At 32.6% G+C, this 25,752-nt stretch overlaps 4 protein-coding genes across 9 annotated transcripts; all 4 read right to left on the minus strand.

Annotated features, from left to right (window-relative positions):
* Positions 1-1,044: 1,044 nt before the first annotated feature.
* Positions 1,045-6,782, minus strand: LOC109855289. 2 transcript variants are annotated; one of them, XM_020429376.1, is made up of 4 exons: positions 6,319-6,782; positions 4,626-4,711; positions 3,236-3,418; positions 1,045-1,712 (listed from the first exon to the last, which is right to left on the minus strand). In XM_020429376.1, exons 1-4 carry the CDS (start codon positions 6,527-6,529, stop codon positions 1,530-1,532), a joined length of 663 nt encoding a protein of 220 aa, XP_020284965.1. In that variant the 5' UTR covers positions 6,530-6,782; the 3' UTR covers positions 1,045-1,529. The 2 variants fall into 2 exon arrangements, with proteins under 2 accessions (XP_020284965.1, XP_020284966.1); XM_020429377.1 differs by lacking the exon at positions 6,319-6,782 and adding an exon at positions 4,867-5,314.
* A 1,211-nt stretch (positions 6,783-7,993) lies between these two features.
* Positions 7,994-14,330, minus strand: LOC109855284 (eukaryotic initiation factor 4A-I). Its single transcript, XM_020429370.1, has 8 exons — positions 14,224-14,330; positions 12,818-12,935; positions 12,190-12,337; positions 11,995-12,104; positions 11,621-11,896; positions 10,294-10,745; positions 9,919-10,110; positions 7,994-8,785 (listed from the first exon to the last, which is right to left on the minus strand). Exons 1-7 carry the CDS (start codon positions 14,244-14,246, stop codon positions 9,966-9,968), a joined length of 1,272 nt encoding a protein of 423 aa, XP_020284959.1. The 5' UTR covers positions 14,247-14,330; the 3' UTR covers positions 7,994-8,785; positions 9,919-9,965.
* Positions 14,331-14,965: 635 nt separating this feature from the next.
* Positions 14,966-18,666, minus strand: LOC109855298 (protein PFF0380w). 5 transcript variants are annotated; one of them, XM_020429391.1, is made up of 4 exons: positions 18,581-18,665; positions 17,686-17,873; positions 17,185-17,366; positions 14,966-17,070 (listed from the first exon to the last, which is right to left on the minus strand). In XM_020429391.1, the coding sequence occupies exons 2-4, from the start codon at positions 17,857-17,859 to the stop codon at positions 15,849-15,851; spliced, it is 1,578 nt and encodes a 525-aa protein (XP_020284980.1). In that variant the 5' UTR covers positions 17,860-17,873; positions 18,581-18,665; the 3' UTR covers positions 14,966-15,848. The 5 variants fall into 5 exon arrangements, with proteins under 5 accessions (XP_020284980.1, XP_020284979.1, XP_020284978.1 ...); XM_020429390.1 differs by having other exon boundaries at positions 18,348-18,654; XM_020429389.1 differs by lacking the exon at positions 18,581-18,665 and having other exon boundaries at positions 14,966-15,673; positions 15,835-17,070; positions 17,686-18,274.
* A 1,092-nt stretch (positions 18,667-19,758) lies between these two features.
* Positions 19,759-25,705, minus strand: LOC109855296 (histone-lysine N-methyltransferase SETD2-like; the record flags this gene model as incomplete). The annotated part of the gene is made up of 13 exons (XM_020429386.1): positions 19,759-20,555; positions 20,629-20,958; positions 21,150-21,598; positions 21,730-21,972; positions 22,157-22,518; positions 22,635-22,692; positions 22,772-23,432; positions 23,541-23,706; positions 23,846-23,943; positions 24,031-24,232; positions 24,377-24,505; positions 24,633-24,752; positions 24,927-25,705. Coding segments are annotated over 13 exons (3,753 nt in total), but the record flags the coding sequence as incomplete, so codon positions are not given.
* Positions 25,706-25,752: the final 47 nt, after the last annotated feature.

Below are 25,752 nucleotides of genomic sequence, written 5' to 3' on the forward strand. Positions count from 1 at the left end.
TAATATATATTTATGTATATATTACATATAAATAAAAATAACTATATATATACTATAACTAACTATAGATTATTAATATAGATTATCCGCGTAATAAATCTTAATGACTTACTAATTGCATAATCAAAAATGTTACAATACATTTTGTGTAACATTCTACTTTGACATAGTCATTTTTGCTTTCTTTATTTGAGATAACGATACTAAATATAGAATTTAAGTGTTTTGCTCTAGACAAACTTGCTTTTCAAATCGAAATTACATTATATTCGGATTAACATGTTTTTTTTGAAAGTATCTTACAGCAAACCCAAATATCAAAGAAAAAAAGAGAGAAAGAGAGAGATTAACCTTCCTTCACATCCACTCCTAGAAACTACTACTACTACTACTAACGCTTCTAAGAGGAGGTCAATGTTTACAGGAAGGTCGATGAGATTGAAGCGTCTTTGGGAGGTGCTATTGTATCAGGTAGATACAAGTATCGATCTTATGTGAATTCCAAAAGCAGGTTCCTTTCAAATAAAATAGCAATTTCAGTCAATGTTAATTACCCGTACATTTTAATAACAGTATATATATACCTGTTATATTTTTAAATATTTAAAATATTTTTGCGTTTGTGACTCGAGAACAAATTCTTATTCTCTACATTTTCATTTATTTTCTTATAAAAAAAAAAAAAAACAAATGGGATGACCACCTATCCTTCAATACTATACATTATAAGACGTCGTGTGTTCTCAGACGTAAGAAACGTTGTGATGTATTCCTTTGTGTCTGACTCTGCAGATATTATTTCTACTTGAGAAAATAGAAAAGACGCAAAGTAGCAAAAAGAAGAAGTTGTATCCATGGCGATTGCTTCTCTGTGAGTTTATGCAGCGTTTCGGATATACAAGAAACCGTTTTTTTTTTTCATAATTATTAAATATTTTTACATAATATTATTAAAAGTATAACTACTTGTATATGTATCTTTTCATAACAATATAATATAATTCTTTCTCACTGTACGATCTTCGTTTAGAAGCGACAGTTTTTTAAATAAAAATTAATAATCTAGAGGCATATTTTGTATCAAGAGATCACTGTGTGATCAGGGATTAAAGATTGCTAAAATTAATTTAATATGGCAATTTAACCGCTCTCAGTTGCAATCTCATTTTTCACTCCCGAAGTTTTATCGACACACAATGTCTCGGAATAACTTCGAATTCCCGTCAGGGAATTGTAAAGAATCAAATAGATCAATCCAATTTTCTTTGTCTCTCTTTTACTCTCTGGAAAAAGTTGTTTTCTCGAGAACGTGTAACTGAGAAGATGTAACTTGTTTCCTAATGAGAATTATAGAATAAGGTGTTCCCTCTGTCTGACGCGCTTACAACTACCTAACGGAATTCAGACAAAAGTTTTGATACGTTGTTTCTTGAGAGACAACTGTAAACGACATTAACAGTAAGTATAACGTCTTTGTCCAACAAGAATTGTAATAAGGTTAAAAACGCGATTTCTCCATTGATCTTCTTTCATGCTTCATCTTTGTCGGAAAAAGCTGGATTTACGCGAATGTTTTGAGATTTGTAGAGATTTGACGAGCGATTTTTTCCAAAACTGTCGCTCGTAGCAGCCTGGCAAATAACGTCAGGTGTGGATCTGGGTGGAACGCTGATGACCTCAGTCAGCTGCATCGCCATGGCGAGTCTCAGCGCCTGAAATCAGGAATATATATATGTACATAAATATATATATACACACACACACACATATGTGTGTATGTATATATATTGTGCGACTGCAAAGGACCGCAAAACATGCTGTCGCGTTGACGTGCACGCGAAATGTACAGCTCGTAATTTGCGCGAGCGTCAACGTCGAGACGAATGTCTGACATAATTGGATCAATTCGTGTGACGCAGCTTTGGTTCTGAGCCAATTTAATTGGCTCACGCTGTCACACACAGTCCGATATCGTTCTCATGCATATTTCCGCGAAAATTGAAAATATCGCTCAAAGGCACGATTTTCTCGCGCATCGCTCGCTAATGCCTTCCGATCTCGCGCAAAAGGAGATTTCAATTAGTTATTCCATTTAGCTTCCGGCCAATTCATGTTCCGGTCGACGGTGCAGAACAAGTGAACTTATAGGTAAATCTTTATTGTTCCCCCTTCAGAGTTATACAAGCAATTACTGCTACTTTATACATTTTGCTTATGCATTAAAGGTGTGTGTATATACACTTCCTTACATCTAGTGTATATATATTTCCATCTTGTTATGAAAATTTACACGCTACACTTAAGAGGTAATTTTGTGAATTCCCATCCCAAAGACCGTGCCTCTCTACCGATCTTTATTTATTCACGCACAAACCACACGCAACCGTTCCTTAAGTACCTTGACGTGATCTACCGATCTTCGCTTCCGCTCGCGCCTTTTCTTTTACTTCTTTTTCTCGTCATTTACAGTTTATTCTTGCGATTTCCGTTTGTTTTCAGCGAGAATGTGATCTCTTCTTTTTATCCTCTCCCCTTCTCCCGCTTCCTTCCTCTAACTTTCTCTTAACCGCCTCTTTCACCTTTCTCACTTAACACACCCATTATCTCTTGTCAACTTCCTCTTCAGCACCCCAACGATCACATCTCTCTTCCCAAGCGTACTCATAGGATTTTCTTACCGTCAAACTTTGCGAGAACTTCTGTTCTCTCGGACGTTACAACGATGTCGATTTTAAATCTCCCTCTCTCTTTCATTCTGAATATAATTATAACGTTGTAAAATTGTCGACGTTCAATCGAGAATCTCATTATTTTTCGAGGTCAACTAATGACGTACGGAACCCTTTCACAAGTTCTGCGTGAAAATCGCCTTTTCCCCATGAAGCGGCCTCTCCCAATTTCCCCCGAGAATCTCATTAGCAGGTAACGGACGGAGTATGTACAGATGAGAGGTAGAATAATAAACGAAAATTCTATGGAAACGCCGTCACCAGCGCGGACGATCCGGTTAAGTATCTTACCAATTTTCAGTACCAGTATTCTGTTTGCGCCAAAATACACTCGATTATTTATTTATACAAATACGTCGCATCGCGCGCTATTAACGACAACGCGTGTGTTATTCTGTTAGTTAACGATCTCGTGTTTTCCACAGCACCAAAAACATTTCACTGAGAATTATGCGAAAATAAATGACAAAAAAATACACATACAACACATGCAAATTCCACGCTACCTTTCGCCTGTCTCTGCGAGCGGAATACAACACCCAGATTACGTAAGAGGCCATTATAATTGCGGGAATGCACACCTCCGCTACGGGGGATGCACCTCGCAGCAGCAGATGATGCAGTCCGAGCAGTGTGACTGCGAGGGCTGTTCCGCCGGCGACGTATTTCCCGGTGCGATGATGATCTTCCTGAAATATCGCGCGCGCATATTTAGTGAATGTTTTTCAGCGAGAAAGTCATCTATTTCGCACTCTGATATCTCTTATGAATAATTGCAAATTATAAATCATTTGACGCATATCTTGCTTGGTCGAAATGGGAAAAGAACATGAGAGAACGACGTTGCGGAAGTTATGTCTTTCGCCAGCTTCCCGCATTTGATATTTCAGTCGAAAAATTCCGCGAGCACGACGAGAACTCTCTCAACTAGACAAAATGCGCGAAAAGAAGAATTTTTGTTGCCAAATTGCACACACCATGTATTAAAGAAGGAAGGGAGGAAGAGAGAAAGAGAGAGAGAGAAAGCTCTTGATTACCTTATAAGCAGTAAACAATTAATGGCAACTGCTAAGCGGTAAAGTCTGCGCTTCAATTTCAAGCAGATGTGCAAAACAAATGACGCGTCGGCTCTAGACACGTTTAGCCCAGAATTTCATTTATTTTACATCGCCGGTTTTACGTGCGGCATCTGCGAGCGACAAGTGCGTAGGATAATCTAAAACAAGCGAAGCACGAACTAAATTCTGCCGTGTCGAAAGTGACAGATCCATTTCCATTACGATATTTTCTCGATGCGCGCGCTATTTTTCCCTCCCGTTATTTTACACACATTCTCACACGTGTGCGTTCTCCCAAATTTCCTTTTGAAATTCGCATTATTATTATTATAACGTCGAATTGCATAACCGACATGTACGAAAACTTTTTTCTTTGTGATTTAAAGTTTGAGTAAATAATTAGAAGAAACATGTACGTACACAGAATAATACAATCCGCTTTTTACACGCTCTCGTTGGTTATTTCTATAAAATGTTAGTCACGCACATCTGTAACTAATTATACAACGCGATTCATCGCGTTTTACACGAATCTATTCCAGGAATGCAAACACGTTTTCACGTTATTATCATACTTCCGCCGGATATGCCGGATAGATTAACGATACCGTATAGTTTACTTCCAAGACGTGGAGCAGCGTCGAACGCGTATAGGTACTCGTGACTCAAATTACAATGCTTGCCCGAATTCGCAATGTGTTACGCGAAATTCGCAGCGCAGAATATAAGCGCGCGAGAGAAGTTACACATTGTTCTAGTTCATAAATATACCATAACATACATATAATATAGAAATTATCGTAAATTATATATCTACTTTCTTTAGACAACTACCAACCTGTGCAAGCGTATTGACAGTGTCCCTCGACGAAGTCTGAGATCTAAGCGGCATGGCAGTGGCAGTAACATAAAGAGCTCTTTCCGCTGTCAATTAAAATGAATTTCGTTACAAAAACGATTTGTGCATCGCGATTTAATTTAACAACATAATTCAAAAGCATTGATAAAAACCAAATTTTCCGGTCAAAACATTTGTGCAATCTTTTTCACAATAATAAAAAATTTAAAAACTAACTAACCGTGTTTGGACTTTTATTGGCCTGTTTCATTCGTGTATTTCAAAAACAATCCAGTTTATTTGCTCGTAGCATAATTTTTTGTAGCGTTATAAAATGTGTATATGCACGTATGTGTATCGTCTATGATGACAATTTGATTATTTTTTTCTCGCATATACTGCGTAACGTATTTGTTAATTAAATAACATCTAAAATTACATTTGTTTATACACATCTACTGTTAGCGCTGATGTGTTTCGCGTTTCTATCGATATAACGTAAGCAAAATTGCTAAAGATGTTCGGTAAATATACATACATTCGCATAAGTCTATCGGCTATCACTTTTTCAACATAAACGCATATTAAATCATCGACCGCAAATGGCTAATTATTGATTGACGTTGAACAAGACAAAAGTTTCTGAAAAACGATCTCTTTGCTTCGAATTGAAAAGAGTTTAACACGAAGTTTTTTAAGAGTTCTTTTTGACAGGTATATTTTTACATGTTAGAAACAATTATTTTTTCTTTTACAGAAACAATACTGTGAAAATTTTGCTGCAAAATTTAGAATCACATTTAAGTGTTGAACAGTTAAATGCTGTAAACAAATAACATGTATCTATATATGTAATTAAAAACCACTAGAAAAAAAATATTGATAATATTTACAACAATATATTATTGCACACATTTTTAGTATTTTTTTCTTTACATTAAATTTACACCACCACATATTTAATTTAATCGCGTAATGAAAACGCGGGAAAATATCAACAATTTTAAAATAAAAAATCCGTAAAATTCGTACAATTTTATTAATAAAGTGAAATGCGTCAAAGTTTGCGTTTGTCTTTGTGTAAAATAAAAAAGTGAAAATATGTCAACATTTAATTGCGTTAATTTTCTTCATTTATAATGAAGAATATGTTGTTAAAAACAATTGTTAAGCGAAATATCAGTTCTCAACATTTATGCGAGCTAATTGTGTAAGCCGCGAATAACTAGAGAACAGAATTTTATTCCTAGATTTATAAACGCGCGTGTGATAGAAAGAGAACAAAAGCGGCTCTGCTCGCACAATGAGTTTAAAGATGAGATTAATTAAAACAAAAAAGTAGCTACCGAAAAAAATAAGTTTTTCTCTCGCTCGGAAAAATAGATGCTTGTTTAATGATTCTATGAATTTTGTAATTCGTAATTAACCCAAATAAAGCGTTTCTCATGTTTCTACGCGGAACTTTCAAAATGTGGTTTGCACATCGATGAGAAAAAGTTTGCGTCTAAAAGTAGAGCCGGATAATAAAATTTGTTGATTTAATGTGCGCAAATCGGCGAAATTGTCTTTTCACACTTTTTACAAATCTTGTACGAAAATCACGAATATATATATATGTAGGTATAATATACGCGCATAGTCTGTTTCATAGTCTGTTTATCTTTAATATTCGTACAATTAATGCACCACATACATGTTAACGCAAAGATGTTCACTTTCACACACCGACAGCAAAAAATGATCCGTTGCAAGATAATTTGAGCCGATGCGATATCACGGCGATATCTGAAGCTTCCGATCGACTTTGCAGAAACGCGCAGTAATGAGAAGCGCGCGCTCGCTCGGCTCGCTCGCTTTGAGGATAGATTTATGTATCGCCGCCTTTTCAAGAGCAGCCCGCGCATTTACCACCAGCACAATATAAGCCAGGCCACAAGCATCACTGGCATAATAAACAAAAACACGACGAACCAATACGCTCACACGTACACGATCGCAACTATCATCGAAAGACGATGTGTGTGTGTGTGCCGAGCAACGAATTGAAAAGCACGCGGGTTTTGCCAAAATTAGATTATTCTTTTCCTTTTCGGTTGCTTCGCGGAATCTTCTGCTGCTCGTTAAAATAATATACTTTTCTCAACTATCACATTTTTTCTTGTATATCATATTTATGTTGTGTGGAAAGTTGCAATTTTTCTTATCCTTTTCTGTTCTCTTCTTTCTCATTTTCTCATCACGATACCGGTCATTTTAAATTCCAAAAAAAATCAAATCTACGCTCGCGAATATACTCATACACCTGAAGAAGGTGACCATTTAAACTTGTGCACATAGCACAGAATAGAACCGCTGTGGACATAGCGTACCGACATGTCGCTCGTGGACATGACTACGTAGTTCCAATGTGCACCACTCGTGGACATGCGCTAGATTACGGAGCGGAAAAGAGATTACACATTCTCTTATGGACCTGGCCGCTCTCAGGCTTCTCTCTGATCGCAGTCAATTGGTTACTATCCTAGAGTCGCTGGCGTATGGACTAGCTTGAATCGGTTCTTTGAGCCATATATGCACCTATCCTAGAGTCGTTTACTATAGCTGTGTTCGAGAATTGCTGCCAGTGCTAAAATTGTATAATATATATGACGCAAACTATAGATCTTAAGCGCTGGCAGTGAATTTTGAAACACAGACTATGTATGTAACATGAAAGGAGACAATACTTATTACATGGATATTCGTGACTTAGAAAAAAAACCCATTATGCGTAAAATGTTACAATAAATGCTTGCAACATGTAAGATATTTTTCTCAAAAAAGATTCCTCAATATTTAATACCTCAATATTCTTGTAATTTTACTTTAAATTTTAAAACTAAAAAGTCAATTTTTACCAGCTTCAATTAAATTAATTCGGTTGATTAAACTTCAACCGTGACGATTCGTCATTTTAATTTATCGATCAATGCAATCGATTAATCTTGACAAAATAATTTGCTGATAAATTTTATTGAAGATAATAAACTGAACTCTAAAAAACACAGTCATGTTTCGCAAAGTTTGCACGTAAGAGCAAAGAATAAAAATAGTTTGATGATAAAAGCCGAACTTTTTGGAAGATTTTACGCTATACATATGTGGGCATCCTTTAGACATTTTCTATAATTTATAACTTTAATATTGAGTCTTCTATATTTGTATATATAAGTCTTACTATTATTTACGTTGTTTTTATTATATTAACTCATGTTACTTTTATTTTCTATTAAATATTAGCAATGAAATATCAAATTGTGTTAAATAATTAACATTCCAGCATTCCTTATATTTCTATTCTAGGAATATAATTTGTTGCACACATGATACTCGCTCTATATATAAATTTACTTAATATTGACAATACAAGAGTATAAAGGACATTCACATTTATTTGTGTATATATTCTGCTTATATATGTTCACTTCCATATTAATTTTTATATGATATACAAATATATAATAGACAATGGTCCATTTTTCATGGTCCATTTTTATATATTTACAAAAGTTCTAGCCATTTTTTTAATATCTTAGTTTTCGGAAATTCGAGAATTTTGAAGTAGCACATCTTAAAAAAAAAAAAAAAAAAAAACCTTTAAGAAAAGGAACTTGTGTTAATAGCATTGAAAACCTAGTTTAGAAATTTGAGAAACACTTTTATGATTAATTTGCTCAAATTTTCGAAAACTACTACTACTACTTTTGCAAGTTTACGATTAATGACGACAATAGAATATTATATATCGCAATATTTTTAATCATTTTGTAAAGATACAATACAAAAGTTCTCACAATGTAACATCTCAATTTAATATCCAGCATCGAGAGAAATGCACAAAAACTGATGAATATGCAATAAAGAATACTTGCAAAATATTTTTTTTTTTTGACAAAGATAAAACAATATTATAAGATCCAATCATCTCTTATTACCAATAAGACTAATGTAAAAGTATAAAAAAAGAGAAGAGAAAGAAAAAAGTATATGTGTACATTAAAGCCTACAAAAAGTAGGAGTTTAGAGAGGTAATCGATTTATTCAAAACTTCGATTTTGAATGAGGAAATCGGTCTTTATTTCCAAAAATATGTTGCCCACTTCTGGACCGTCGAAAACTTCCTGCAAATACAAATAAAAGAAAACTGTGAGAACTTTTCCGGTGTGATAAATCGTGAGATTTATTCCCAACTGTTAGAATTTGAGAACTTCACTCGTACATGGTTTGTCTAAAAAGATGTTTTTCTTGTATAAAATTGAAGACAATTTGATAAAACAAAAGCCAGAGACTGCAATAACAAAACCATGTTCTTTTAAAAGGTCAAACACTTTATTTAATATGAATAAGAGATGCGAATGTCTGGGATTTTTAGGATATATACAAAAATTCATATCGTCTAAGTTTGAATATATATATATATCTCTCTTTCTCCTTCGACAACGCTTGTGATTAAAGTATCCCTTCCAATATCCGACTAACCCTCTGCCTAAACAAACGAGTTGTAATCGCGGTGATAAAAGCATTAAACATGGGCTACAGTAAATGACAGATTTCATCATCCAGTTAGAAATATCTTGAGAAACAGTGGGTAGAACGAGAAGTTTTAAAAGAAAAGATGTCAAAATTTCTAGAGCGGTCAAAGTTGCGACAAAATAAAGATATCGACGCATTCTGGAGAATGTAAAATTTCCGGTCATTTGCGATAACAGGGATAAAATATAATCAAACTGCGCCGAGCTGCGCTTTTCGCACTTTAGTTCTATTTGCTATTCTCAAGAGTGACTTCTTTTGTCGTAGTAATATATATATATATATATATATATCACTATATTATATATTGTTAAAAATTAAAAATCTTGATAGCAATCAATCTAGTATATATATGTATATATGTATATGTATATATGTGTGTATATATAATACCAATATAATTGTTTAGTTTTATACTAATATTTAATAGCGGTAACGATAAGAATAATAGTACTTAGCAGCAGCAGCAGCAGCAATATTGGTAGCGACAACAGTAGTAGTATAATTAGACTAATAATAATAATAGTCGTACTACAAAATCCTGTAGCGCAACAGATAAACTATTTCCGTAATCTACTATTATAAGTCGAAATGAATATGAAAAACGTTGGAATATTTTGGTTTAGATCGCGTTTACATAAAGCGAATATTGTTCACCAACCCACTCAATATATGTACTCACACACCATAAGAGATCGACCAGTTGAGAGCTTCTTTCACTTACTTTTTATTATTTTGTTTAGTATAATGTTTTATAGCCAATAGTCGGATTTAAATCAAATCGGCGACATTCATTGGCATCTCATCAATATGTGTATTGTAGAACTGTTCAATATCTTTTAAAGTTCTTTTGTCCTCTTCAGTTACAAAATTAATGGCCACACCTTTGCGACCAAATCGACCACCACGTCCAATTCTGTAATATGAAATAAAAAATTTAAAATATTTACAATTATTTAAAAGAAAGAAAAAAGAAAACAGTGTGTTTGTGCTCAAAAGTAAATTGTAAATTATGTCTAATTTAATAATATAAATTATTACTTCCACACAAAGTTTAATTAAAATCTAAATATACATAATAGCGTCCATTGAATAATACCTGTGAATGTAATTTTCTCGGTTTGAAGGTAAATCATAATTAATTACGAGAGAAACTTGTTGCACATCAATACCACGCGCCAAAAGATCAGTAGTAATTAAAACTCGCGACGATCCAGTTCGGAACTGTCTCATAATAAGATCACGTTCTTTTTGTTCCATATCTCCATGCATAGCCGAAACAGTAAAGTCACGTTTATGCATACTTTCTGTTAACCAGTCGACTTTACGCCGCGTGTTGCAGAAAATTACGGCTTGCGTAATGCTCAGTGTGTCGTACAAGTCGCAGAGGGTTTCCAGCTTCCAATCCTCGCGTTCAACATAAACAAAAAATTGCTTAATACCCTCTAACGTGAGTTCTTCTTTTTTAACCAAAATACGAATAGGATTTCGCATAAAACACTTTGACACATCTAAAACGTCAGATGGCATTGTCGCAGACAATAATATAACCTGTAAGGAATAAATACACAAATGCATTGAAACAAGCACAAAATCTGGTTAGAAATTATATAAATGATGTAAATGTGATAATTGATATTATATGGTAATGGGAAAAAAAATAAATTTTATATGTATTTGCCTTTACTTAAATATTATATAAATGACTATTATGTATGTGCACAGTATAATGGCATCATGCTGTAACATTGTAAATTGTTGCTATTTTAAAACAAACATATTTAATGATTACAGTAGTTTCCCGTTAAAAAGAAATGTAAAAAGAACCCAGTAAGAAGAACATCTTTATTTTAACTACAGCAAGAAAAAAGTCATTGATAAAATCATATTTACGATCCCTTTATTTGAACGATCGCGAGATCGCTCTGTCACGCTCCTATCTCTTACTCTTTCATTCTTTTAGTCAGTTCTTTACTTTCTCCAGTGGCTAAAATAATTTATGACTTTACCCACGCAGAAAAAACTATTTATTTCTTATTGTCAATTCAGTGTCTCCTAAAACTAAAATTTTCTGTTTAACAGGGCATTACTGTAATTAATTACAAAACAATTATTATTAGAAGTGCTATGAGACACAATAACTGTTTTTGCATTTAGACCACTATATTACTTTTAGATGAAAAGTAACACATTTGATGATAAATAGCACATCTCAAGCCTAGAATATACAAATTTTTCAGAAAACGACGCTATTATACGACGCACCTGTATTTTATAATATATTTGTTAACTTGATTATCATCTTGTATGATTTGTGGACTTGTCCAAAAAAGACATTTTCTAACAATTAAAATAAAATTATCTATTAGATGGCAAAACATATTCAGAAATCTACAACGCTGAAACAAAAATTGTATATTACATACCTGTACTTCATTGGGTAATAATTTGAAAACATCATGTATCTGATCCTTAAAGCCTCTTGAAAGCATTTCGTCGGCTTCGTCTAACACGAACAGTTTAATGCTACTGGCTCGAAGAGCTCGTCGACTTATCATATCATAAACTCTTCCAGGAGTACCGACAACCACGTGAACTCCCTGATCCAGTTTTCGCATATCTTCACGTACATTGGTGCCACCGATGCATGCATGACATTCCGCATGCATAAAATCCCCTAAAGCGATAACAACTTTTTGGATCTAAACAGAGATAAAAACATTTACATTAGAATTCAATATTTTCTTGATATGAACTTGATATAAACTCTTTTTTTAATAATACAGTCTCATAGACTTACTTGTTGGGCTAATTCTCGGGTTGGTGCAAGAATCAAGGCCTGGCACTCTTTAATACTAGTGTCGATTTGTTGAAGAATTGATATTGAAAATGTTGCAGTTTTTCCAGTGCCTGTGATCATTAAGAATAATATTAAGTATAACCTAACATAGTACTTTTACATTGTTAATTAAGAAGGTATATTAAAACTTCTTACCTGATTGCGCCTGAGCAATTACATCAAGCCCCCTTATGCAAGGTAGGATGGCACGCTGTTGAATTGCAGATGGTTTTTCAAAACCGTAAGCATAAATTCCACGTAAAAGTTCCTCTTTCAGATTCATTTCGTCGAAGTTTTCAACAACCTATTTAAATTAGTACATTATACTGATAATTATCTCATAAAATGTTATCATTAAAAGTTTGTTATAAATTAACAATTACTAGATACATTATAAAAATTATCTTTTATAAATTATTAATCATTGAAAAGCTTTTCATGAACAAAATCGTACTTAATTTATTTATTAATACTTTTCAATCTTAAATTAAACAAAAATATGCATTACAAAGACAATTGATCAAGAAACATCTTGTAACATAAATATACACAGGAATGATTACATAACAAATAATCCTTTAAAATAAATAATTGTTATAAGTATACATCTGTTTTCAGATTTATTTTATTTTGTCTGTATATATGCAGATGCAATTTTAAATAGGGAGGTATAAAAATTCTTTGATCATTATTTCCCACACACACATATAAGAAGAACATAAATAACAGAATTTTATTGCGTACATTTGCTCTAAATTTAACATGAAATAGCTAGTTTACTCACGACATCCCAATTGGATTCAATGATGCCATCCGGATCCATTCCGGGTGGTCCATCATAAGTCGGCTGCTCACTTTCACTTGGACCATTTTTGGAATCTCCTGGCCACTGGTCATCGTTTCTAAAACGCATATACACAATATGAATAGTCCTATATCTATATATGTATAATTATTAGTATCCAATAATACATTATAATAAACCATAAGTCAAACAAAACCAAAAAGTTGCACATATATGTACATATATCTCACATACAATATAGCTATAAGATATTTAATATATATTTAGAAAATAGTGAGCATATTTTACTAAAATATTATTTTTAATATAAATATATGTAAAGAAAAAACCAATGAAAAAAGAACTTTCTTTTACACAAATCCTTTTTATTCTCACATTGAAAATATTTATTACTGGTTTTTATCTTCACAAGAACAATGATATATAAATCGGAGAAGACAATTCATTAAGTATCTATTTTAGAGAGAAAGCAAAGATGTCGTAAAACTATGCGTAAACGTGTACAAACTTTGCGGAGCAATGCAAAACTGATAATATCGGTCATGCCGTTCAAGTGATGACAAATCACTTTAAAACCACGTGACCTTGAAAGCAGACCGTTTAAATCGATCTTTGCGAGACATGCATCCCGATTTAACGATCGGCTATTAATTCTCAGGTCATCTGCGAGCATCGTACGACTACCGATTCGGTCTGGGATCGAGCGTGCGATCGAACTTGCGGCGTAACCGTGCGAGAATTGCGAGCCCAAAAACTGTATCGCCGTGCGTCGAGCGCTTTGACAGTGTGTGACTCACGCAAAAGCGTGGCCGAGGACACGAGACGTGTTGCAAGAGCTCAAAAAGCGACACGTGCAAGCGCCTCGGAGTCGCGGGTCACGGCGATTTTTGATTTCTCGGCAAGAAAACCGCGCGAAAAACCATTATTTTATTACGTAATTTCCATAGGCCGAGGATCGGGAAAACGTGCTTGTCTGTCGTGTGGCACACACGGGTGGAAGCTAGTTCGTCACCCACGCTAACGGACACCGAAACCCTCGGCATCGTTTACCGTGCACGCCCGCTTCGATCTGTTCGCGCGATTTTCACCGGCGAATCGCAACGGGGAGGTTAAGCGAGAAAATACGAAGAGATTGCCGCGTATCGCCGTTAATTTTGCCAGGACAATGTGACAAAAACGAATGCACGCCATGTTGTCAGTCCCCGTACACCCGTACGTTCAGTCGATTGCGGCACACCGTTTCTCGAAAATGCGATCCTAACCGCGCGAACACCCGAATCGTGCATCGCGCGGGATCCGCGATGACAACGGCGTCGCGAGAATTCGAAAACGCGCTGAAATGCAAACGCGAATCACCGTTAGTTGAGAAAAATCGCTTAACTTACCTCCGTTCGGTTGTATGCGACATGTTCAACACGCTGATTCCAGCGAAAAGAAAGAGTATATGGTCGTGTGGCGTCACGATAGTATATGTGGGATTGCCGATCTGTGGCGCTGCAAGCGGCACCGGAACTTGAATAATCTCTGTAAAACGTGTGCACGCGCGATATCGTATCGAAGTCAGCGCGACACGACCAAATACGACCGATTACCCTTTACCTGCGGTCGTGAGATTAAATGAGAATTTTTTCTGAGTAAAATTATTTTTTAATGATTAAGAATTTTTATTCTAAACGCCACTTGGCGTTACTGCGCATGACGGAAATGACGCATTACCCATAGTGCTTTGTAGCAGTGTAGTGGGGTTCATCGCGGTAAATACAAAAGACATAATTTTGGCACTCTGTGCTTCTTTTGTATAAATTTTATACTTATATTACTTTCTATAATTTTTATTTATTTATATTTTATTATATAGATCTAATTACATGTCGAGATAAACTTATATCTTTACGTAACAAATAAGCAATAATGTTTTCTTTGGACAATATCTTCTTTTCAATGTTTTATAGTATTTTCTTTCTTATAAAATGGATTTTCTTACAAAATTACGAGTATTTGTTTAAAACACTACTAAATTTCAATTACAATTACACACATTTGATTATTCAAACATTTATTTTATTGTTTTATAAAGGTAATACATAATAAAGATTACAATAATACATAATAAAGTTAACAAGATAATAAAGAACAATTACTTTGGTACTTTATTGTTTATGTATATGTAATCCATATATATCTATGCATTTAATAGAAAAGAAGATGCGGCAGGAATACATTTGATGTTTTATGACAAAAAGTTCTTAAAAGTCACAATATTAAGCGTAAATATCCTATCAGTCTTTTAATTTTCAACATTGATTTTCTCAAGATCTAAAATCTCGCATAAAAAATTGTATTCTACATTTTCCACTTATTTCTTTTCACAATGAATCATCACTTTTGCTGTTGTACCAGCTGTCCTGCCGCACCGCATATATTTTGTAGTAGTCTTAAGTAAAAATATATCACGTTGACCAAAAAGTTTTTCACTTATTTAGTAGTTTTTTAATTTTTTTCACTTTTTATAGTTTTACAGTCTACTACAAAAGCATTACGTGATCACGTCTAACGTCACGTAAAAACGAATCAAATTCAAAATAAAGCCTTTTAATCTTCTTAAAAGTAATAGCGAAAACTAGAACAGAATTTCAATCCAAAAAATAAAAGAGAAATTAAATTGAACAGTTTTAATTTCTCTTGTTTAAAAAAACTGAAATTTGTGGCCAACTTAACCGTTACAAGCGGGACGGCTTTTAGTTTTTGAACTACAACTTTTTCATATGCAGAGTAGTGTGATGAAAAAAACATGATATCCCCGTTATGTTTTTTACATAGTTGCTGCGACCCGATCTGTAATGGTTAATCATTCTCATCATTTTATAACTTATAAAATGTTTTCACACTGTTCTGAGTATATACAATTTAATCTCTAATAATTATCTCTAATTTGTACTTATAAGTTTTATATAATACATCCTTATATCTATAGAGAATATCCAAGTAAGTATTACCAAGTTAAACTTATTTATATAGAAGCACAACCAAGAATTATCAATAATATTGCAATTGGAAAAATCATGTATACAGCCATTCGTGGCTTACAGACAGAAATTAACATGCTAATATCATCGGTTTCGTCATTCTCTATGCCGTCTTTGGTCGGTATTTCAACGATCACTCTGTCTCCTGACAGAGGACTCAAAAAGAACGAGCATTCAGTTTGATTAATGCATGACTTAGTTACATTCTCATATTGGAAAGTTGGTTTATATATATCAAAAATCGCATACATGTCATTGGACACAATATCATTATCACTATAAAAAATGTAATAGTAGTAACCGTCTTCTTCCACGTTGTGATTCGCTTGCGTATGTCGACCGCTGAGCAAATAATAAATATTAGTACACAGATCAGAAGGTTCAAATTCATAAGCTAACAATATCGCTCCGTTGTAACAATTGAGCAAGCCGGTTTCAAAACTGGAAATGGACGATACTTCATTAGAATAAGAACTAAAATTTTTGTCAGCATTTCCACCGTGTCTGATGCCTTGATCCAACAGAGAAGGCGGTTTAATGAGTTCTCGACTTCTTTTGAATCTTTTTGCGTATATCTTGTTTGTTTGTATATCTTCTTGTTGTTCAAACACATTTTTCTCAGCAAATATATGTGAATCTAATTTTTGTTTCAATTCTTGTACATGCATTTTTTTTTCATATTCCTGAAAATGTTTTTTCCCTTGTTTTCTTCTCTCATCTTTATTTTTCTTCATCTTACGAGATCCAGTGTGTCTCAACTTTCTAGTGTTATTCGCGTTTTTCTGCGAATTACTTACACGATTATGAATATACGAGGCAGCGGTATGATATAAGTCTTCTAACTTTCTTTCGTAACTTGTTGCAGTGTGTACTTGGTTGTTGTTATCATTAGTAATATTATTATTGTTATTATCATTTATATTAACACGATCATCAAATATTTTTCCCACTGAACTTTTAGAGCTTATATTTACGGATAGTTCATGTGTGTTATTATTAATATTATATACGTTAAAAGACTCGGTTACTGTAAATTCTTTAGAATCGATTTCTTGTGCATTTGATTCATATATTTTAACCTGTTTGTTTGCACCTGGTAAAAAGATATCGTCTTGCAATGGATCCTTGTTAAAATTGTGTTCCAACAGACCACAAGTGCGTAAATTTCTTTCCCCTTTTACTACTAATATTGAAGCTCCTTCAAATCTAAAAACGTGAGCATTTATATATACATATAATACGTGTACATAAACAAAATATATTTTTTAATGTTTTTTGAAGTAATTTAATTGTATAATTTATATTTTATGTAGTTTTTACCTTGAACACACAGTTAATGATACAGATGCACCTTTCAGTAAATAAAATCCCCAATATTCTAACGTATCATCGGGTAGATTCATGCTTTTTTTGAGCCTTATATGCTTTCGTTTTGATGTTATTTCTGGTCGATGAGCCATTTGAAAAGCATTGAAAGTGCTATTCATTCGTAAAGTATGTTCCTATAAAAACAGTTGTATAACTGTATATCAATGATATAAACATTTTATAACGCATAATTTATATCAACAATTATATATATGTGACATCAATTCATATTTTTTATATATTCAAAATTATTTGAAAAGTAATGATAATAATACTAATAAATAAAACTATATTTAAAGTGATTTACATTGAATTACATAAATATTGTTTACTATGTATTATACGTGTAAAAACATTTTGGTAATAAATAATAATACTATTCCATATTAGAAATAATAAGACATGTGTGTGCAATCACAGAAATAATAAAAAATGTTAAGTGTTAAATCTTACTGAACAAAATATTGTCGAAATCCCATCGTTGATTTCCATGATATCAGATTCTGTTACAGCATATGCTAGATCTTTATAGACTATATGCCGTAGATATAAAGGAATAAATATAAGCATAGATGGAAGAACAGTTATCATCGTGCAGAAAAATAACAATTTTCTGATACCATGCATTTTTGCTATGCCTACTAATAGTAAATAAAAAAAATTGATAATATTAGTACTTATGTTAGTTAAAATATAATGAATAAGAGAAAAGTTAGTTAAAATATAATTAATAAGCAGAGTAAGCACAATATTTAAGCACATTACAAAGTAATCATCATATATAACTAGAAGCTTTCTATACTACATGTACACATATAAACAACATTGTATGTTTAAAAATATAAAATATTTTTTACTCTGTTTAATCTTTTTTTTATCATTTACTAATAGCAATAAGCTATTTTCTCTCTGAGAAGATAAATAAAGAATGAGAGAAAGAAAAAGAAGACAATTTTTTGAAAATATACACTTAAGAGTTGAAATTTAGAAAAGCAGTTAAATAGAACCTATAATTATATGTGTATAAAAACACGTGATGCAAAAATATTAACATATTAAGCAAAAAATATAATTTAGTTTTAAAAAAGTATACATATAATCAATATAAAAATTACCTTTTCACACGTTTTAATTTATAGGTTATCTTGTTTAATTTATTTAAAAAAAAAGAAACATTGGAATTACAGTATTATCTTGTTTTATAAAGCAAAAATGGTTATAAAATCCTCTTATCTGCCACATATATCTTCACCAATACTAAACACCACTATTGTTATACACTTCTACGTTCTATGCTACAGCTAATATTTCTGGTTATGGCGTAAAAAGATCTATTCTTATTTCATACTTGTAGTCAAATCAATAACAGTCGTTGGTCAACTTGATGTTTCGACATTAAATAAAACTCTTGTTTACTGTTGATTTTTATATTTTAATATACTCTGTTCAACGAGAGAATATCATCGGTCTGCGCATAGCTACGCAGACGCAAGTTGCATATCTCACGGAATTAACCAATTACATTGATCCAATTAGCCAATCGATCAATGTGATTAGTCAATTCCACGAGGTCTAAACACGTGCGTTTGCGTCTTATGTAGATAGGCCTTAATATGCGCTCCCAGAGTCGATTTTGCATCATTATCGATTAAATTAAGAGATCGATCGATCAATTGAAAAACTTTGTTCTTTCTGGACTACAGAGAAGTACAGTTTTTGGCTCTTGAATCAAAAATGCTATATTGAATTTGCAATATGACGTGATGCCTCAGCTCGAAACGACTTTTTTTTCTATGAATACAAAATCCAGAATCTATTTTGTAACTACAACAGACATAATGTCGCTATCGTTTACAGATAGCGACATTAGATCTGTTCAGTTTTATAATCTGAGATGCGATGTACAGACAACGCGACTTTTCAAACAACAATAAAAATTATAGTTTTAAAGTCAAATTATTAAAATATGTTCAAAAGACGGAGATTGTGCAATTGACAAGTAATTGCTGTTATAAACATAGTTCTTTTTATTTAATACTTTACATTGCTTTCGTTTCTCAAGAATCACGCATCACAGAACCAACCTTTGTACCATGTAGATAAAATGGAGACGATACAAAGTTAATTTTATAAACGCAAGATTTGTATTTTCATGTTTTGTTCGGTGTTTTTATAAATGTTGCACAAGATGGAAAACACATATAACAATAACCGATTAAAACAGTCGAAAGTTCGCACGATAATGCCTCACGCCAAGTTCACGCGTGTCTATTATTTACAGAAGAGAGTTATTTTATATTATAACATTGTACAAATAAATATTTACCGATTATTAGTAACTTGAAGAACACACGATTGCGAAAGCTAAGTAATAGTAGTAATATTATCTTATGCACAACTATCAGAATTATGTAATTTCACACTATATGTATATAGTGTAAAAAATATATTGTGTATGTATGTACGTATATGTATATATACATTTATATATATATATATATATATATATATATATATATGCGTGTACGTACATATAGGCATACATATATTAGAGCTCAGAGACAATAGATTCGAACGAAATACAAATTACTCACAGTTCGAAGCAGAAACACGAACAACTAGCTTGAACAGTTCGAAATAGGTCAAGAGAAAGAAACAAATAAATTTCTTTATCGTCTACTTTTATACATATATATATACATATATATATATATGTATATATAATTCGTCAAACAGATTCGAACTCTCCAAACAATTGAACTTCTGAGCAATTCTTAATTAATTAAATTCGAACGTTTCTAAAATTTCCGAGCGCTAATATACATATAGAAGCACATAAGTTATATTTACTTATAAAAGATATCGTACATTTGTGAGTGTACGTTGTGTCTGTCTGTGTGTGCATAGTTTGCATGTACATACAAACGTGTGTACAATTTACACAAAAAATATTGAAAATTAAAAAATTTGCTAGTTTATTAACTGCTAAATCATAAAAAACCGTGTATCACGCACATATACAAACTTTTCTATTTTACAATCATACAATTACAAACATCTCCCATACGTTATCTAAATATATCTCACAATAGTCCGAGATTGCAGAGAAATAGCGCACAGAGCTCGCACAATAAATAACAATTGTCACCATTTTATAAATTACATAGTTAATCGTCATCAGTACTCTTTTGATACACTGCGCCGAACTTGCTCATGTACTTACGTACAAAGTCTTTCGCTTTATGTTTAACATTCTCATTACACTGCAACTCGTCCACACTTTTACAGTGCTTTAATTCTTTTGCTAGTACAAAGTGTGTTAACTGTAACAGACATTACAATCGTTGAAGAACGTTGTCACAAGACATTAGGATAAATTTATTAGACGCAACGTACCTTTCTAGCTAGATGCTTAAAATCTTCAGTATTGGTTATTCTGCCTTGCTTGCAATCAGTTTTTCTATACGGATTCAAGAAGTGAACCATTACATTCGCCATGTTTGTTCTAAATGCATCTTTAATCTTTCGTTCAGATGTAGGAGACATTTCGCCTGATATTGGTATCGATTGTTTGCTCAGTCCATGTCGGGAATGAGTCTTCACCTTTATGCTCCGTCTGTGTTTTCTCAGTTGGTCTTTCAGTTTTGCTCTTTCTTTCTGTCGTCGTAGTTTCTCTTTTATTTCTTTATAAACTTTAGAATCAATACGGTCCTCTTCTCTACGTGGCTGTAAAATAATATATATACATATATATATATATATTAATTGATTGGAAAAATATAAGAGCTAGAAATATAAAATCCGCACGTCTTAAAATTGAGAAATTTTATATGATGGAAAACTTAATACATTTTTTACGGACTACTGCAATTTTTCTCATTTTAAATTTATTATTTGCTAAAGAAAATAATACTCACACTAATAATTCTTTCTTGGACCAATCCATCTCTTCTTTTTTTAGACTCAGGAAATGGTAACGAACTTCCGGTCAAATTAAGATTACCTACTTTTTTAGTTATATTTGGTTTAGATGCACTCACAATATTTTCTGATAAAACGTTACTCATTTCCATATCATCATTCTTTTGATCCTCGTTATGATCATCATCAATATCTTCGTCTTCTTCGTTTGACGAACTAGATTCTTCGCTAGATTCCGAAGTAGATGACGAGTCCGGCTGTACTCCGATATGATCGGGTGGTGGAGGTAACCATTGTGATATTCTTTCTTTTACATGATAATAGTACGTTCTACCTCTGCTGTCTACTGCACTTTTCCATTTTGGTGGTAGATCTATTGGTGGAATTTCAGGTTGCGGTCGACTCGTAACATTTTCCACGGGTGTAATGTTGGAAAACTGTTGATCTGCAAATGTTTTTGTGCAATAATGCAAAATTTATGTAGAAAAAGTAAAAATTTGAACTATATAATAAACAAATATACAAATATATATATATATATATGAGATACTTCTATATATAAAAAAAATACTAAACTATTTGAAAGAGATAGTTGTCCTTCGGGATATGTTTGTGGATGTGAAATCAAAGAGTAAGATGTTTGGTTGAATCCAGGCGCTTGACTTAAGGAATATGCTACAGGTGGCACGCCAGAAGGTGGAATTCCAGATGACATGTCAGGTGTTGACGGTAATACGTGAGGACTTTGGCCTATTATACCGGCAGATTGAGGACCTTCTACGTATACAGAAGTGCACTGTTGCGCTACGTCTCCTCCATCTACAAAAAAACAATATTATATATTTTTCTGAAGAAAATATATATTATACATACGTATATATTATACGTATATATATAGTATACATACGTATTTTATATTGTATAAATTTAAATAAAATATACATAATATACTAACAAAATAAATTTTTTTTTGTTATAAATAATTTATGTATATTTAAATAACCTTGAGAGGAATAATGTTGCCATTGACCTAATGTCGGATTATAAAACACAGGATAACCAGTTTGTGGATCAACCATGGCAGTGGTATGAGGATCTATACCCAATGCTAAGCATCTATTCTCATGCTCTTGCCACAATTCTTGTTGTTGACGACGTTGTCTCTCCTCTTCTTCTTTCGCAACTTTCAATGCGAATAATTGCCTACGCTCATACTTTGTCATACGTGGTATAGGAACTAGGCTACTCCGTTCTTCTACTCTTTTATCTTTTGTTCTGCCATATTCTGTTTCTGGCGATTCTCGACCACGACGTCTGTCACTACGTTTCTCTATTTCATTCCGATTGTATCTATCAGATCTATGTCTGGGAATTCATAAAATTAGTTAATAAATTACATATAGAACATTTATCTGTTTATCTGTTGCATGGATTGTTGAATATTGTAAAGAATTTATTATTATTATATAAGAATTATATACCTATCGTACGATGTGGCTCTCTTCTCTTCTTTTTCGAGTTCTTCTCTATATCCCCGATCTGCGACAAAAATGAAAAATTAATTGTTAATTAGGAATTCAATTTTCTTAAGTATTATGAATATGTCACGGAAAATAACCTGCTTCTCGTTCGTGCTCCTTCATTTGCTCAATCCTTTCTTTTTTTGGTATTCTGAAAACTTCTTTTAAATTCGACCATTCAGCCAGAAGGCTAGAAGCTAAATCAGGAATGACATTCTGCTCTATAGTTTCTAATTTAGCTTCATTAATCGGCAAACAACTTTCGGCATTGTTATTATGCTTATCTGGAATGTCATTCAGACGTTCATCAGGGCTTCTTTTCTCGTTGCTATCAGAGGTACTGTTTGAGTCTTCACAAATCGTTTTCGATTTAACCTGATCGTCTTCTGGAGAATCGCCATTTGGAGAAAGATACAATCTTTTCGACCATCTTTCAACTACCTCATATATTTTGCTATCTTTTAACATTGTCTTATTCGGTATTGGCAGTGTATTGAGAGTCTTTAGAACTTCCAAACGGAAATGTTGAGCCTCTTCTGATTCGTTTGTAGAAATATCCATCACATAACTCCAAATCAAACGTAAACCGTGATAGTCCAAGAACAATCTTCGACAAGGTTGTTCACCATCTTGTATAAGACGTAACAAGCGCGTTCTGTGTTCTAACTCTCTGCTACGAACCATTAATCTGCTCAACGTTAGCGTATGTGCACGGTTTTTAAAACCGCCCAAACATAATTTGTCTATTTCTTCTTCCAACTACGAATAAAAAATAAAGATTACATTTACATTATTAAAAATACAAGGACTTATTTTTGCATTAATCATGTCATTTGTAATATCATTTAATTGTAGAAATATACTTACATCCTCATCTTCCATATAATCGGCAGGTTTCTTTTCCTCCTTTTTCTTCTTCGTATCTTTTTCACGTTTTTCTTTCTTTTCAATCTTTTCCTTTTCTTCTTCAGGTGTTTCACCTATCCAACCTCGGCAGTTTGGCGCCTCACAATAACATTTTTGAGCTTCTTTGCTAATATTTTATTGAACACATACATAAATAGCATAATAAAGATTTATATTTGCATATATATAATCTATGTAAATAGTTAAACAATAACTATTTTCTATTTTGTTTTACTAAGAATAATATGTCATTAAGAAAAACATACCCATAACGTTGAAAATGATAATCAAATGTGATTTCTTCACCCGCAGCTATCAATTTTGTATTAAAAAAGCCTATTCGTAATTCTCCATTTACTGTCCACTAAAAACCATTTGTTCAATCAATAAAACATACGCATTTTAATATCAAGAAATTATTTTTGTCTTGTTGCATAAAATCTAAACTTACTTTTTGTGTTTCCGCGTTTGGATCACAACTATGATTGATAAATCGGGATATATTTCCTTTCATGGTAGCATCTATAATCTGATCTGATTTCAATGCCATAAAATAGTAATGTTTATTTTTGTCTTTGGAATATTCTTTCGCCCGGCGTTTAAAATCTTTTGGATCTACCACCTCACCCACATATTCCATTATAAACTCACCCCTAAAAAACCAATATAAAAATATAAGTTTTTTTACATTTTATATATGTGAGTATATATTTCTTTTCATTTAATATTCAAAAATCTTTTTATTTATTTATTCATTTATTTACTTGAAATATATAAAATAATAAAAGTTTACTTACGCCATTATATCGACAACAGCGCGCAATCCAAAACCTTTTTTTTCTGTTCGAAACACTTCACATTTGGCATATTCACAATTTTGAAATCTTTTATTTGTACATCTGTCACCTACTACACATCTAGGTCCACTGTAATAAACAAAAACCATTATTACTATTTTCATTAAATAATTAGTTTCATTTTGCTATTTCTATTTCAACAGTATATAAGTATAAATGATAAAAAGTAAAATGGCTAGTGTAAATGAATGCTTACCATTCTATCATGAGAAGTCTATTAAGACAGTCTTCTCCACAACCATGTTCACCTCTCTCAATGTCTTCTTCAGTTAGAAAACAATCACATACCATTCTTTTAGTTTCTTTATTTGTATACCTATAGTAACCAAAATATGAATATCTTGTATATACGCATATTTAGCAACTTTAAAAAATATAATATTTACTTGAATGAAAACCTTGTTTTAATTTTTTCTATTAATGTTCTTCATATTAACAATTATAATCTCTGATTAGTAATTATATTTAATTGTCGCGATTTTCTATTTACCTCTCAGTAAGATACAAGTTTTCACGCAGATGTTCAAATTGACTCAGTCTTTCCTCCATTTCCCTATTTTCTGCTTCAAGAAGCATTGGCAAAGGAATCTTCGCACCTATAGTTTTCGGAATTTCTATTAATGAACAGTTATTAGACGTCATTGATGCATCTTTATCTTGTTCTGTTTCCGATTTTATATTCGTATTATTATCTTTTGATTCCAATGATGTAGATTCTCCTGTGATTATTGATGCACAATTTTCTAATTCAGATGACGCTATAGATGTCATAGGAGCAATGACAGAAACAAATCCCGCACTTGATCCACCCATTTCAAGCTCACTTGATCTTCGCCATCGAGATTTTACTTTAACTGGCTTTGAAGAATCAGAATCATATCCTGTAGTATTATAACTAGCACTTAAAGGAGCCAAAGTATCAAATGACGTTGATATTTTGACAGAGCTAGTTTCCTTATCGCATTGAATCTCAGAATTCATCTTTATTTCCTGTGTAGCTGAAGGATTTACATTATTTATTACTTTCTCCTTTTCTTGCTGAGGAGTGGTTTTCAAATTGTCATTAAGTTTCGTAACCAAGCCACGTCCACGAGATCTGAAAAAAATTTGTTCTTTGACATTTAATTCTTTAGCTAAATTTAGAAAAATTAACTCAAGCGCCAATTCGAGCTGTTTTTCCACTTTAATGATCCAATTTATCTCAAAATTTTGTACATTTTTTTTTAATTTAAAAAAAAAGTAAAACAACTTGAGATAAATTAAAGCATAGATATTTCGGAAATTTTGCTAAGTCATGATTTATTTTTTTTTTTTTT

This window comes from Pseudomyrmex gracilis, unplaced genomic scaffold (genome assembly GCF_002006095.1).
Source record: "Pseudomyrmex gracilis isolate BER0280 unplaced genomic scaffold, ASM200609v1 scaffold_86, whole genome shotgun sequence".
Classification (NCBI taxonomy): domain Eukaryota; kingdom Metazoa; phylum Arthropoda; class Insecta; order Hymenoptera; family Formicidae; genus Pseudomyrmex; species Pseudomyrmex gracilis.

Excerpts from the sequence above, each read along its gene's own strand:
- LOC109855284 (XM_020429370.1), bottom strand. The coding sequence starts at position 14,246 with ATGTCGCATACAACCGAACGGAG. Across the intron at positions 12,105-12,189 it reads AATTGCTCAGGCGCAATCAG|GCACTGGAAAAACTGCAACA; the intron begins GTAAGAAGTTTT and ends TAATGATCACAG. Across the intron at positions 10,111-10,293 it reads CGAGAAAATTACATTCACAG|AATTGGACGTGGTGGTCGAT; the intron begins GTATTATTCAAT and ends TTCATATTACAG.
- LOC109855298 (XM_020429389.1), bottom strand. The coding sequence starts at position 17,994 with ATGTGCTTAAATATTGTGCTTACTCTGCTTATTAATTATATTTTAACT. Across the intron at positions 17,367-17,685 it reads TTTCGACAATATTTTGTTCA|GAACATACTTTACGAATGAA; the intron begins GTAAGATTTAAC and ends CTGTTTTTATAG. Across the intron at positions 17,071-17,184 it reads TCATTAACTGTGTGTTCAAG|ATTTGAAGGAGCTTCAATAT; the intron begins GTAAAAACTACA and ends TCACGTTTTTAG.
- LOC109855289 (XM_020429376.1), bottom strand. The coding sequence starts at position 6,529 with ATGCGCGGGCTGCTCTTGAAAAGGCGGCGATACATAAATCTATCCTCA. Across the intron at positions 4,712-6,318 it reads GAACATCTTTGCGTTAACAT|CGGAAAGAGCTCTTTATGTT; the intron begins GTATGTGGTGCA and ends TTTAATTGACAG. Across the intron at positions 1,713-3,235 it reads CTCGCAGAGACAGGCGAAAG|GCGCTGAGACTCGCCATGGC; the intron begins GTAGCGTGGAAT and ends TCCTGATTTCAG.